Source organism: Symphalangus syndactylus, chromosome 9 (assembly GCF_028878055.3).
Source record: "Symphalangus syndactylus isolate Jambi chromosome 9, NHGRI_mSymSyn1-v2.1_pri, whole genome shotgun sequence".
NCBI classification, from domain to species: domain Eukaryota; kingdom Metazoa; phylum Chordata; class Mammalia; order Primates; family Hylobatidae; genus Symphalangus; species Symphalangus syndactylus.
This window is the reverse complement of record NC_072431.2, coordinates 82,291,350-82,307,031: the sequence shown is the minus strand read 5'-3', so window position 1 is coordinate 82,307,031 and position 15,682 is coordinate 82,291,350. Positions and strand designations below refer to the sequence as shown.

General features: G+C 39.5%; 1 protein-coding gene across 1 annotated transcript in view; it reads left to right on the top strand.

The window, feature by feature from the left end:
- Positions 1-15,682, top strand: part of ABCA13 (ATP binding cassette subfamily A member 13) — a 514,266-nt gene that overhangs the window by 167,201 nt on the left and 331,383 nt on the right. Inside the window, exons 28-29 of the mRNA XM_055294536.1 lie at positions 10,831-10,944; positions 13,774-13,864. Coding sequence (XP_055150511.1) covers positions 10,831-10,944; positions 13,774-13,864 — 205 coding nt within the window. The remainder of the gene's footprint in view (positions 1-10,830; positions 10,945-13,773; positions 13,865-15,682) is intronic.

The following is a 15,682-nucleotide window of genomic DNA, read 5'->3' as shown; positions in this document are numbered from 1 at the left end:
AAGACTTCAGCATATGAATTTGGGAAGCACATAATTCATCCAGCCCACAACAGTGCCTCTTTGGAATGATCTTTTACCACTTGTAAATGGAAATAATTAGAGCTATTTATGAAACTTGCAAACCTTGTCCTTATGGTTTTGCAGCTGGTTATGGAATCACGTTGAAAAATAGTAGCCCAGGGAGGCTAATTTGCTAATTACTACAGGAACGTAGGACTGCATACTAAAAAAGAAAATAAGTAGGAAGCACTTGGAAACCAGTTGCAGGTCATCTCTCAGTAGCCACCTGTCCTCGGGACCTATATGAATTCCCCACTGAACCCTGGATGCTCACGATGCATGACATTTGTTCCCTGGGAACGTTCCAGGGCAGGGTCCAATCTCACTCATCTGTGTTAACTACCTAGCATGGTACAATGATGCACAGTGTTTGCTTGTAAAAAGCTTGTTAAACTGCATTTATGTATGAAGATTTTTGTTGCAAAGCCATTTGGAGGAGGAGAAGATGTGGTTCAAATTGCTTTCTTAATTAAAACTTTTCCTTAAGAATTGAGCTAAACGTTACTTCCCCCTTCCTTTTGGTCACTAGAGACCTCCTCTGTCAGAGAACCAACAATGTCTTTTTTATTCTGACAATAGTTTGCTCTGAAGTTACTGAAGCAGTAACTTAGACGTGCCTATCCATGGGAGGCCTGCTAATTTGTGCCTGAGCAAGTTTTTGCAGACTGAGGATGGCTTGCAGCTGGTGGCAGGAAAGCTGATCCATAATGGCCAACTTTTAGTTTTCCCTGTAGTCCAGGTGTGTTCTGTAAATAGGGCTTGGTGCTAGGTATATGAGCCAAGGACTGAGAACCAGGAACCTACTGGTGACTCTGACCACCCTGTGGCTATTGTGCAGAACCCTACCTTACAGGAGGCATCAAAGCATTGGCATCCCTGCCTCAACCTCCCTCATGCACTTAGATTAGCTTCTGTGGCTTCATACCTTTGCCAACATCACATCCCAAGAGGCTTTTTTTTCTTTTTCAAAAAATACCAGACTGTGCTTAAAACTGTAGCTTTTGGTACTTTCAGTGATCTTGACATATTTAAGAAATCTGATTACTTTTTCTTTTTGTTCTTTTCATGTCATCTGCATTTTTTGCTGTTTCCTGAGTGCAGTGTCCATTTTGTTATTAGCCAATGTATCAGTCAAGGTTCAAGCAGAAAAGAGAAAACTGGTTAAGTTTAATGTGAATAATGATTACTATAAAAAGGCATTAGAGAAGTGGCAGATTGGTTATCAATAGTGAAGAGATCTCTAAAGAATGCAGCAATGGCAGATATAGGGAATAACTCTTTCCCCTAGAGCTAGGGCAGAGAACCCAAGGAAGAAACAGAACTAGAAGTAGCTTCCCCATCCAGGCTTGAAATCCAGACCCTGCTGAAGTTAGCACAACCATGACCCACAGTATGGCAGAGAAAAGCACTGAGGTGAGTGGTAATTGCCATCAATCTGCACTCTGGAGTGTCAGGAGAAGTTCTACACTTCTCAACTCTGCAAGGCTATAAAAGGGCATGCCTAAGGAAGTCATCTAGGCTGACACGCCACACCTGTAGAAATCCCTGGGACACCACTCTTTGGGATGCTGTAGATGTTGCCTATAAGAAGGTGCCATGTGCAGCTGGTTATACACATTGCAGGAGCTGAGGTTTAGAGAAGCTAGATGTGGGGGAATCCAGGAGCTCGCTCCATGGGAGCCTGTTGGAAGCAGCACACTGGAATCTGGAAGAGAAAATCTCTCTTCCTCCACTGTCCCTCCAGAGCCCTCTTCTGGCAAAGCTTAACAGTGTATCAGTCGGCAAGGGAGAATGTCTAAAAGGCCTAACTTTATTATTGCAGTGTTCAATGAAGGGTGAATTTCGAGTTGTGAGAAGGTAAATTAATAAGTGGCCAGCTGTAAATTGGTTTCTTTGTTTGAGACTATTGAAGTACGAAGAGTTTCCATAAAGCACATCAGTTCTTAAATGTAAGTTTTAATCTATCAAACATGTATTGCATAGAGGTAGAAAGAGAGATACTAGGGAAGAATTACCTGCTGTAATCCTGACACTGCTAAGAGCTAATGTTTATTGGAAACCTCATTTAAGCCTTATACCTACAATAGGAATTGGCAATTGTCATACTCGTTTTGCAGGTAAAGAAAGTGAGTCTTAGGGGTAAGTAACCTTATCAAGAGCTGTCAACAGGAGACAGAGATGGGATTTGAAACAAAGTCTGTTTAACTCTAAGGCCAATGTTTTATTTTTTTTCTGTTATACTTTACTGTATTCTCCAAGTAGAAATTCACATGTGAGTATATCTATTTCTGCCTCAGAGAAACTGCTTGTGGTATGAAGGAGATGTGGAGTCCCAGTGATAAGGGCATAGGGAAGACTGCTTCCTGTGGAAGGAGCTGGCCTCAAGCTGCCAAATTGGAATATCAGGTTATGATGGGCAGAGATTGGCTGTCAGTCTCATCTATCTGGTATAGTGGATTCTGATTGGATCTGGAGTGACAGAGCAGGACAGATAAGAGAGTTTTACATTTGCTTATAGTTCCAGAACTTTAACACCAATAATTTCACTGTTTTAAATGCAGATTGAATCACTCTTTATCGACCACTTACTTCTGTAAGGTTAGAGGAACCATCATGTACACTGTATTAGTCCGTCCTCATACTGCTATGAAGAAATACGGGAAACTGGGTAATCTATAAAGGAAAGAGGTTTAGTTGACTCACAGTTTCACATGGCTGGGGAGGCTTCAGGAAACTTACAATCATGGTGGAAGGCACCTCTTCACAGGGCAGCAGGAGAGAATGAGAATTGAGCAAAGAGGGAAGCTCCTTATAAAACCATCAGATTTCATGAGAACATACTATCACGAGAATAGCAGGGGGGAACTGCCCCCATGATTCAATTACCACCCACCACGTTCCTCTCATGACACATGGGGATTAAGGGAAGTACAATTCAGATGAGATTTGGGTGGGGACACAGCCAAACCATATCAGACACTTTCCCAAGTCCTCCCTAATTTACTTCTCACAAGAACCCCGGGGAGTAGACATTGTTAAATCCATTTTATAGATTAAAAAATTAGTGAGAATTGGGAATGTTTACATTCCCAAGTTTATTAGATGATAAACAGAAGCTCATGGCTTGAATCCAAATTTGGCAGACTCTGCAGCCAATTTATTTTCATTGGCCATATTTACAGTATTAGTTATAAAATAATAAGGATCCTATATACTAAAGCTTCTTTCACTATCATCAGTTTGGGATACTGGGTACCTAATTTACCTTATTTTTAAAAATAACTTTGTGTAGCAATGCATGGCATTTCACCTATCCCCAGAGTCCTGACTGCCTTCACCTTTGGGAGGATGAGAATAAAGTAATACAGTTTAAAGATGTTTGTTTGTTTGTAAGCAGTAGAGATGGGAAACAGCTTGGCCATCAACACAGAATTTGGTGAATCAGATATAGACTGATCTTCAAGAGAGTATCAGGCAAAGTGAAGAATAAGCACAGGCTATTGCTAATGTTGTCATTAAACTGACACAAAGCCTGATAACTAACTTCCATAAAAATAAAAATTCTTGGTTCCATGATACTTATTAAAGATGAAAAATGCCAGTGAAGTGGAAGCTGCTCAAGCCTGGAGTCTACATAAACCTGTACAGGCTGGAAGTGCACAGGCTCTGCATATATGTGGGTCTATTTACATGTGCAGAGCAATGGGGAAGGGCACTGGTGGGACCTTCAGGCAGGTCAAGGTCTTTCCCAGGGAGCCCTACAGAGAGAACAAAATTCATTGCAATCCACTTTCTGACTGTAGGCATCGAATCAGTTATTGGAAAGCAAGTTGTCAGTGGTTCAGTGAGACTCTCAGATGGGTGAAAGTGGCCAATATGGAACATTTTATCAAAACTCAGCAAAGTTGCCCAGAGTAGAAGTAATTACATTTTACAAGTGGCCTTGTTTGATATAATCTCCTATAAAATAGCAGTTCTCTAAGACAGCAGTATCAGTAGACCTGTGAATGTACTTTTTCTGTGAGACTAGATAATATCCAAACCCTCAGATGAGCACAGATATTGCTCTTTTACTGACCTTGGATACCTGTGATTTTCCGTCATTCATCTTCCTGTCTGCTTGGAAATTGTGGTCTATTTGATACAATCTTAATTAATTTATTAGTGAAATAGCACATTAGAACATGAGGAAAAATTATAAACATATAGTTCAAAAATAATAAAACCCAAGATGTATTTTCAACAAATGAAAAGATGCTCAAACTTAAGTAATGTAAGAGAAATGCAAATCCCCAAAAAGAGATATCCACAAATGAGATATCATATCAAAATGGTAAAGGCTCAAAATTTGATATATTTTGTTGTTTGGAGGTATTAGGAGAAAGTCACTCTCATACATTGGTGTTGGGAGTATATTCGTGTGATGTCTTTGAGGCCGTGTTGGGAATATCTATCAATACTACAAAGACAGCTATTCACACATGCAAACAAGGATATTTATTGTGCCATTGTTTGTAAGCAGTAGAGATGGGAAACAGAGACTGGACATCAATACAGAATTGATTGAATCAGATACAGACTGATCTTCAAGAGAATTTCAGGCAAAGAAAGAACGTGGATAGTATGAATGAAGAAAAACAGAATACCAACATATGCATCTGTTTTTGTAAACATACAGATAAACTCAGGGGGTCCACATTGAAGAACCAATAACAATGCTTTCTCTACATTTGAAACTGGGCTTCTAGGAGACAGAGTAGAACCCTTTTGAAGGCTTGCAATTTGGTACAGTGCAAAAAACGTATAAAGATAAAAATCCCAAGAAGTCTTTTAAGCTAGTTATTTCATGTCTATTGAACTTGTGTGCCATATTGAGGACATAGGGCATTGGAAGTGAGTGTTAGCATCCTGGGGGGCTGGCTGTGTGCCCTCTAAATGCCTGTCTAGCCATGTCCTCTGTATGGGAAGGTCAGGGCACAGGTCCCTTTTGTTTCAGGGCAACAGACCAGCCTTTCTCTTTTCCTCCCATCCATCCATCCATCCATCCATCCATCCATCCATCCATCCATCTACTCATGCATCCATCTATCCATTTATCTATCAATAAATTCATTCATTTATCTGTCCATCCAACCATCCATCCATTCATCCATCCATACATCTATCTGTCCATTCATCTATGCATTCGTCCACCCATCTATCCACCCACCCACCCATTCATTCATTCACACATCTATTCATTCATCCATTTGTCCATCCATCCATCCATCCATCCATCCATCCATCCATCCATCCATCCACACATTTATCTCTTCATTCATCTATCCATTCATCCACCCATCTATCCACCCATTCATTCATCCACACATCTATTCATCCATCCATCTAGCCATCTATCCATCCATCTATCCATCTATCCATCCATTCATCTATTCATCCATTAATCTATTCATCCATCCATCCATCCATCTATTCATCCATCCATCTATCCATCCATTCATCCATCCATTTATCTATCCACACATCCATCCATCCATTCATCTATTTGTTCATCTCTCTGTCTGTCCATCCATCCATCCATTAATCTATCAATCCATTCATCCATTTATCTATTCTTCCATTCACACATTCATCCATTCATCCATGTATTCATTCATCCATCCATCCATCCACACATCTATCTGTCCATTCATCTATCCATTCATCCATCCTTCTATCTACCCATACACCCATTCATTCATCCACACATCCATCCATCCACCTATCCATCCATCCATTCATCCATCCATCCAAATCTATCCATCCATTCATTTATGTATTCAACCATCCACACACCCATCTATTCATCTATTTATTCATCAATCCATTCATCCATTTATCTATTCATCCATTCACACATCCATCCATTCATCCATGTATTCATTCATCCATCCATCCACACATCTATCTGTCCATTCATCTATGCATTCGTCCATCCTTCTATCTACCCATACACCCATTCATTCATCCACACATCCATCCATCCACCTATTCATCCATCCATCCATCCATCCATCTATACATTCATCCATTTATTCATCTATCCTCCCAACCATTCGTTCATCCATTTATCCAAGATGGGGAGGAAGCAGGCTCTTATTAGTATGAAGTGCATTGAGGGGAATCGGGGGATGCTCTATCTGTGGATTTTTCCCTTCCTGATTTTGGCCAAGTGAAAAAGAAATATTTTTCTTTTATCTTCTCTGAATATGTCTACTTGTTTCCTTTTCAAATCTTCAAATTCCTCTGCCTCATTCCCCTTCGATGCAATAAGAAAAAGGTCTGAATAAGGAGGGAAGACGGTGATGTAACTAAGAAAATAATTGATATAACAAAAAATAATGAATACAACAGAACAAATAAACCCAGAGCTAATATCTTGTGCTATGACCTAGTCACATTTTAATATTTTCCTCTATCTTAAAAGAAAGAATAACTGCAAGTAAGAGAGGAATAAATCATTTTCTAAAATTAAAAGTTAGTAGGTGGTGTATAAATGAAACCAAAGCCCAAGACATTTCTCCTAATTAAATAAAATGGAAATAAGACTTTAATCACAGGGTATCTGAGAATCCTGACACACTTTTAGCTGGGATTATGAGCTCTGAGCCTCATTAGTTCCCTATAATCTTCTGAAGGTGATTAATTAAACAATATGATTATGAATTCATAGATTTAAACATGGTAAATGTATGTCAGACCATTGCAGTCTTTATTTATTTATTTATTTTTGATGCTCAAATGATCCCATCTGTGGTCAGTGGGCACCTCTTCATTTAGAATTCCATGTTCTTTTAAAAATTAACTTTTTAATTTGGAGGCAGTTGTAGATTTACATGCATTTGTAAGAAACAACACAGAAAGATCGGTGTACCCTTCACTGTTTCCTAATGGTAACATCTCATGAAACTACCTATAATGCAGTATCACAAACAGGATCCTGCCATTGATACAGTTCACTTGTCTTCTGATTTCCCCAGTTTTACTGTGTGTGTATTTAGTTTTATGCAGCCTTAGCACCTGTGTAGGTTTGTATATTCATCACCAGCACTGAAGCAGAACAGCCACATCACAGCAGGGTCTCTTGCTTTACCTTTCATAACCACAGCCATTAATTCCTACACCACTCCCCTGCAAGTCGCTGACCCCTGCCAGCCACCAACCAGTTCTTCATTTCTATAATTTTGTCATTTCTAGATTGTTTTATACATGGAATTATACAGTATGTAACCATTTGGGATTGACTTTTTAAACTTAGCATAATTCCCTACAGTAGTATCCATATTGTGCAGATATCAGGAGTTCATTCATTTTTATTGCTGAATAACATTCCCTGGTATGCATGGTCCACAGTTTCTTTAACCATTTACACATTGTGGGACATCTGGGTTGTCCCCAGCTTTTGGCTGTTGTGTCTTCTGTTTCTCTTTTCTTGCCTTCCTGTGGATTACTTAAACATTTTTGAGCATCCTCACCCTAAGACATGATTTTAGGATACCCATCCTAAAAAATGGTTTATTGATACTGTGTTCGAGTGTATCTTTTTGTATGATGTTCTTACAAAGAACATCTGGCTCTAGATATTACAATACAGACATACACACATGGCTTACCACTGTTCATTGGCATTGAGATTTTACCACTTCAAGCCAGGTATGGAAATCCACTTCTACTTAGGTCCCTTTACCTTCTCTGCTTTTAAATATCATCATCTTGACTATCAGATGGTGTTATGATTTATGTTTTAACCATCAAATACATTTCACAAAACTCATGGAAAACAGTATAGTCTGTTGTATTCACCCACATTTCTGCCCTTTCTGTTGTTTTTCTCTTCCTTCCCAATGCTCCAAGATTCCCTTTCATATTTTCATTTTTTAAAGTTTTTCTTCATCTGAGAATGTCTTTATTTTATCTTCATCCTAAAAGGTATTTACATTAGATTCCAGAATTCACAATGACAATTCTTTTCTTATATCGTGATAAATGTTAGGCTGCTTTCTTCTGGCTCCCAGGGTTTCAGATGAGAGCTTTGCTAACCTTTGAGTGGGTGTTCCCTAGAGGTAACAAGTCATGGTTCTCTGGCTGCTTTAAAGCTTTTATTGTGTTCAGATTTTAGAAGTTTAATTATGGTGTGGTTTAATGTAGATTTCTCTCAGTTTATCATACTGAGTGTTTGCTAAGCTTCCTGAGTCTGTAGGTTTTTGTATTTCTACAATTTTAGTAAGTTTTTCAGCCATTGTTTCCTCTTATACTCTTTCAGTTCCACTCAGTTTCTCCTCTCTTTCAGAGACTCTAATGACACCAATATCAAAATTTTTATTATTGTCCTACAGGTACTTGAGGCTCTGTTCACTTTCCTATCAATCCTTTCTCCTTTCTACTATCTCCTTTCTCCTTTCTCCTTTCTACTATCTCCTTTCTCCTTTCTCCTATCAATCCTTTCTCCCTGTTGCACAGATTGGGTACCACACATTGATCAGCTCTCAGGTTCAGTGGTTCTCTCCTCTGCCATCTCCATTCTTCTGCAGAGACCATCTAGTGAGTTCTTGTATTTGCGTTATTGCATTGTCCATTTCTGGAGTATCCATGTGGTTCTTTTTTATAACTTCTTTTTATTCATTGAGATTTTCTGCTATTTTGTTTATTTCAAGACAGTTTGTAATTTCTTGTTGAAGCATTTGTTTTTTTTATGATGGATGCTTTAAAACACTAGCCAGGTTACTCCAATATCTGATGTGTCTCAATATTGGCATCAATTGATTGCTTTTCTTTATTCAAGTTGTCTTTTCTTTGGTTATTATTATAATGGGTGGTTTTCAATTGTATTGTGGGTATTTTAAGCAATATAATAGGAGACTTTGAGCCCTATGTAAAAATCTTTTATTTTTGTGGGTAGTCGTTCTACTTAGGCTTAACACACAGATCTTGGCCCACTTTGTGTGCTGTGGTTCCAATAAGAGTTTAATTTTGGCTTATCTGATGCGTCTGGGACTCCCTGATGCTGCAGTATGAAAGGACAGATGAGATTTCTCCAGTCCAGCTGCCTCCATGTTAGGGAGATGGAGCCTCCAGCAGCTGGAGAAGAAGGGGACTTCTTAGGAGCCCAGGTCTTTGTTGCATCAGGAGCCGTCTTGCTGTGGGGCAGCCAGTGTTTCCAGGCCAGGTCACTTGATATTGTGGAATACTCCTTGCCCTGTCTCCTGGGTGCTTGTTGTGGTTCCTCTACTCTCAGGGGAAGAACAACCATTTCCCTGGCTGTTCATTATCAGTGTCATCCTAGCTGATCCTCCTGTTGGTGTTGCAGGGACAGCTTGGTTTGTTGGAAGGACTCCTGGTCCCTTCAGAGAGGCAGCCCAGCTAGGCTGCCTTCTGTTACTAGAATGTTAGAACTGTGAGGTATTTTGGCTGGGGATTTTAATGTGTGTGTGTGTGTGTGTGTGTGTGTGTTCTCTATTTGTAGTATTTGTAGTTTTTAAATATTTTACAGATCTTCTACATGTGTTGCATTAATAATGTTATTCAACCTTTGCATATCTGTATGCATTTTTGGTTAGTATAGCTGGTGTTTACTGAGTATTTACCAGGCCTGGTGCCAAGGTATTGGAATACTAATTTGTCTTAATACTTACAAGAATCTCTATCCCTATTTTTTTTTTTTTTTTGAGACGGAGTCTTGCTCTGTCACCCAGGCTGGAGTGCAGTGGCACGATCTTGGCTCACTGCAAGCTCCACCTCCTGGGTTCATGCCATTCTCCTGCCTCAGCCTCCTGAGTAGCTGGGATTACAGGTGCCTGCCACCACGCCCGGCTAATTTTTTGTATTTTTTGTAGAGATGGGGTTTCACTGTGTTAGCCAGGATGGTCTCGATCTCCTGACCTCATGAGCCACCCGCGTCGGCCTCCCAAAGTGCTGGGATTACAGGCATGAGCCATCAAGCCCGGCCTCTATCCCTATTTTTATTGAAGGCTGAAGCTGAGAGTTCAAGGTTTTTCTCTGTTTGCTGTGCTGGCTGCTTTTCAGCTCCTGTGCCATTGTGAGGGTCTCCTAATGACCCTAGGGAGATGTGGTTAGACTCTCAAACCCTCCTTAAACATTGTCCCTTTGGTATTTAGACTATTTTCAGTATTAAATGTAATAATATTGCAATAGACATCTTCATGGAAATAACTTTATATTTTATTTAAACTATTTCCTTAGGATAGAGTCCTTTTATCTTGAGAGAGTAAAGCATGTGCATTTTTTATGGATCAGTGAATGTATTTTTCTAATACCAAATTATTTTATAAAAGTCTTATGCCAGTGTACTCTGCCAGTAGCAATAAATGAAAAAATATACCAATTTTATTCTATCCTCAATGTGTTGGTTACCATAAAACAAGTAAGTATTAATTGAGAATGTATTTTTGAGGAAGAATGTGGGCAAGCATTGATTAATTTGGTCAGTATATACTGGGGACATATGCTGTACCCAGTAGTGACTCTAACACTGGCGAGACAGCAGTGAACAGGCAGGTAGCCCCTGGATGGACAGAGTCAAGGAGAGAGGTCTCAGAGGACTCACCTGTGACGTGAGGGCATTGGAACTTTTCATGTTATTGAGGAAGGCATTAGCTGGCCTGCAGGCAGATCTTTGCTCTGGTGGCCATGTCATATACAGTCCTTGTTGGAAGATTTATCTTATTATAACAGCTGAATAAGAGACATATCCAAATATGCTTCATTTTGCAGGCTAATTACACCTTTTATATTGTGGACAAGCTAAAAACTTTATCAGAAACACTGCTGGAAATGTCCAGCCTTTTCCAGAGAAGTGGAAGTGGCCAGATGTTCAACCAGCTGCAGGTGAGTGCTTGGTGTTTGCCACCGAGGGATGGGGAGCTACTGCTAGGGCATGTCCGAGACATCAGGGCTGCCCTGTAGAAGATTCTACAGAGTCACATCAGGCATAGTGGTTCTAGTTGACTCATATAATTGACGTAAAATTAGAGATGTGTGAAAACTTTTTGTGAATTTTCAGTATTTTACCCATGCAAGATGGTATCATTGTGAGAATGATTAATAATTTGTTAATAGTAACCTTTTCTTTAAATTCTATATTAAGCTTAATGCTTTTTAGATTGTTTGCATATTTTTGAATTGTAGGTCTATTCAACAATCAACGATCATTTCTGCATATTCTGTATTGATAACTTAATATTTTAAAAAGGAACGACTTACAGTTTAGAATGGCCTAACTCCATTAGAGCCTGGCAATCATTAATGTAAAACTTTAATTCAGGTATATCACCTAATAATTTTTTGGGCATTTGCGTAGCTTCAACTTACCTTAACTCTGATAGGATGAGGAAATATGCCTGCATTTTAATTCATGTTTAGTTTTTTTATTAACCACCAGGTAAGTAGTTCAGAGTATGGACTCAGGAGCTAGAATCATTTGAGTTTGATTCCTAGCTCAACCCCTGCCACCAGTTGTGTGATCTTGGACTAGTCACTGAAATTCTCTGTACCTTGGGTTTCTTCCCTGAGAAATGAGGAAGCGATAGTAGTTATGAGGTATAATTGGGTCAGGATACATGGAGCCCTTGGAATAGGTTTTGACACAGAGAAAATGCTACTGTGTGAGTCTGAGTTTTCCAAGAAGCAGATGCCAAGACAGGATTACATGTACAGTAATTTTATTTTGGAAAATGGCTGCTGAACAAAGGAAGAGGAAGCTAGACAGGTTGGAAGCAAGGTTGTCAATGGTGATGCAAGTCTGACCCTGAGGAAAGGAGAGAGGGAGAGGGTTGGGTGGAAGCATCCTGGTGGGCCCTGCAATTTAATGGAAATCAGATAAGGCCGAGAGGGAGTCACAGAGCTAAAGTCAGTTATCAAGATAGGGGTCCCATGTCAGTGGAGTCCTGTGGCTCCTGGGAGTGGGCCTGATGTGGTGGTCATTGGTGAGGGACAGCCCATGGGAGGCGTGGCCTCAAGGCAAAATGCCATGGATTCAGAGTGCAACAGTGGGCCCTGCCATTTCCGTTTACTATAGTTGGAGGTCTGCGATGTTCATTCTCACAGCAACCATGGCCATATGTATTAGCTAGTATTGTAATCTTCTTTAATTTGTTTGTGCATGGATTAATTTGTTAATACAGACATCAGCAAACCTTTGCAGTTAATGGGACAGATAGTATTTTAGACTAGATAAGGTCTCTGCTGCAACTATATATAATCTCATGCAATATTATAAGCACCAAGTTGAGAATGTGCAAATATCTAGGAGAACATAAAACAGTGCCTAACTCGGCCTCAAAAATTGGGCAGCTCCTTGTGAAGTCTATGGTGTACCTGAATACTACTTACTAAGTAGCCATGTCAGAAATCAGTCATGTGTTCAACCAGTTGAATAACTTATCTTCCATAGGATAAGATGGTGTAAATTGTTCCTCTATTTCTTAGCTTTGGGATCACGCTCAAGGGAACTTGCAGTGCCTTGGGTTTGTAGTAGTCGATGTCTATGTTCCAGGCCTGGTTCTGCCACTAGATGGAGTGGTTAGAGCCTCTGGGTAAAGCCCTAACTGCTCTGCTTCCCTGTTCCATCAGTAAAAGACAACAGTAACCTCGTGGGGATGTTGTTGAGATTAAATGACATGATGCATAATAGCTACCCTGCACATTGACTGGCAAATAGCGAATGCCCAGTGAAGGAAGATAAATAAGATTCCAAAAAAGAAAAGCAAACACCAAACTTTCATAATAAAACCTTGTCATCCTTAGACAAGATTAGTTAAAACCATCACATGTAATAAGGTGAATGTGAGAAATAAAAGAGCTAATTACAAAGGGTACATATTATTTGAGAATTCGTATATGGAGCTCCGGTGCTATTTGGTTATGTGCTGGACCAAAATCTGGATAGTGTACAAATATTCTCCAAGAAATTGGCAAATTCCAAAATTAATCCCCAGTCATTGATCCTGAGGCAGAGCCTGGATACATCAGTATCTTTCCCTCTCAGCTTCTTGTTGGTTGTTGTATGTTGTAAGTGTTGGGCAGTGCAATGCAAGTACATGGATATCAATGGCAAAATAAAGGGGCAAGATGTCATGAAGTTGATGAAAAGATCTTGGAGAACTCTCTACAGTAAACAATTTGTCTCCAATCATTGACAAATGAGGCAAAGTCACAACCATCAATAGTAATGAGAGAAGAATGGTACAGATGAAGCAATGAAAGATGCTTCTGAAGATGAACAGCCAAACATTGAGAGAGGGTTTGGAAAATTCTGAAATCCTCCCTCAGAGTTTTCATAACAATCACCCTCTCTTTGTAACTGGCCTCTGGGGAAGGCCATGCAAAGGAAAGGAATCTTATAGAAAGGTTCACTATATAGGTTTGTTAGAAAATTTTGCCAAAAACAAACCACTTAATTCATTCTTTGTTTTTAGTATTAATACATAATTACAACTGCAACATAAATTTTCATAATTGTTGATTTTGTTTTTCAAGGTAAGGTCCTAATAAGATGTTATCCTGTTATTTATTGTAGTGTTTTAAAACTTCTTTTAAGTAGATTCAGTTTATGTGCCTTGTTCCTTTGTAATGAAACTTTGAATAAGTCTAATAAGTATTATTCAATAATACGAAATAATGCAATTATTTTTGTTAAGCCAAATTATTTTTCTTTAGGAGGCCCTGAGAAACAAATTTGTAAGAAACTTTGTAGAAAACCAGTTGCACATTGATGTAGACAAACTTACTGAAAAACTCCAGACATACGGTAAGTGTGCTGATGGGCATGGTAGCGTTCTTCTGCCCAAATGGCTCTGCCACTTGGGTGGGTCCTCCCCCTTGGGCCATGACATTGCTAGGTGACTTCCAGAAAGTCACTTTTCCTTTCTCGGTTTCTATTTTCTTATCTGGATCCTGAAGGGCTTGAACTAAATACACCCCAAAGTTTGTTCATGCCTGAAGTTTTTTTGATCCACTGATTCAGGACTTAACTAGTAAAGAACCTAGTTAAAAAGGAAGTTTTCTGATTCAGACGCAAGAATTGTGAATTACAGAACAAGTTCCTAAAAGAAATTATTATTATTATTGAGTTAAAAGTAACTTGAAAGCCATTGCATGGATTTGAAAATGGGAAGCTCAGATAAAAGCATTACCTATCAGTAAACATTTATTGTACCTCTGCAATTGATGAATCTGTGAATTCATTTAGGTGTTTAACAAACATTTGCTGGACACACGAGGAGAGCCAGTTCCATGAAATAATCCATAGAGGGGCATAAAATATTCCTGTTCCACCATGCAGTGCAGAGAAGATGACCATGCTTAGAAACTGCAACACTGTGGCAAAATCAGCAATCAGGGCCCTGCCAGAGAAGCTCTCAGGAGCCTAACCCAGTTGGCTGGGACCTGGAGTCAGAGGAAGGACGGGTGTCAGGCTGTTCCAGGTCCCTGCCTCCCTCACACTCTGCTTGTACATGGGAAAGGGTTTCGGATCTGCCTTACATATGAAATTTAGAGGAAGGCAAGACATTTTATTTGGCATAATATAGTACTTGTCTTTAAAAAAATTTCTGGTGAATGTAATACTTAATATTTTACTTCAGAAAGGTTAATCATATTTTAAAATGTTTCATATTTTAAATGCGTTACGTAATTTTTTCAAGTAATTAAAACACCTTTAAAAGAAGAAGTAGCACTGGAAAGCTTATAATAACAGTTTCCCCATCTTCTGTTGCTGGAACCAAGGACTGACATGGGTCTGAAAGATTTCCTGTGTGGAATACAGATGTCTCCTGAGTTTGTGTCTACCATGGTGCTAGTGTTAATGCAGATGTCTTAGAGTGTGAATCATACCTGAGTCACGTTTGTTCAACATGTTGCTGCTTAGCCAACACTACCTTTGAATAGGTTTTCCCACATGTAAACTTCTATTGTAAAATTAGCAGAAAGTTCTCCAGAAATTTAGAACTTTCCCTACAAGTGTGTTGGGACACAGAATATGAGATTCACATGGAATTTTCAGATCCATGAGGTGTGATCCTCCCTTCTTCTGCTCCCGCCTGACGCTGGAGATTGAAGACCATATCATCCAGGTGAATGTTGGTTATTTTCCATCCGACCCTGTACAGCCCTCCGGGAGCAGGCACAGAGTGCGGTCAGGTGTTCACGGGTGGGGTGGTGGTGGGGGATTGATAACTGACTGGATGCAAATCTCCTTTTGTAACTATGCTAACAAATGAACTCACCTTACTGCATGCACCCTTTTAAAATTTATACCTAGGTCATACTCACTTTTCTTCATCCTATAAACAGTACCTGGAAACTGAGGTGACTATTTGAAGATATACTGATGCAACTTCTGGGAATATTTGCCCAATCATGCTGTCATTTTTATTTATTATATAACTTTCATTTTATTTTTATTTTTTTGAGACAGAGTTTTGCTCTTGTCATCCAGGCTGTAGTGCAATGGTGCAATCTTGGCTCACTGCAACCTCCGACTTCTGGGTTCAAGCAATTGTCCTGCCCCACCCTCCCGAGTAGCTGGAACTACAGGTGTGCACCGCCATGCCTGGCTAATTTTTGT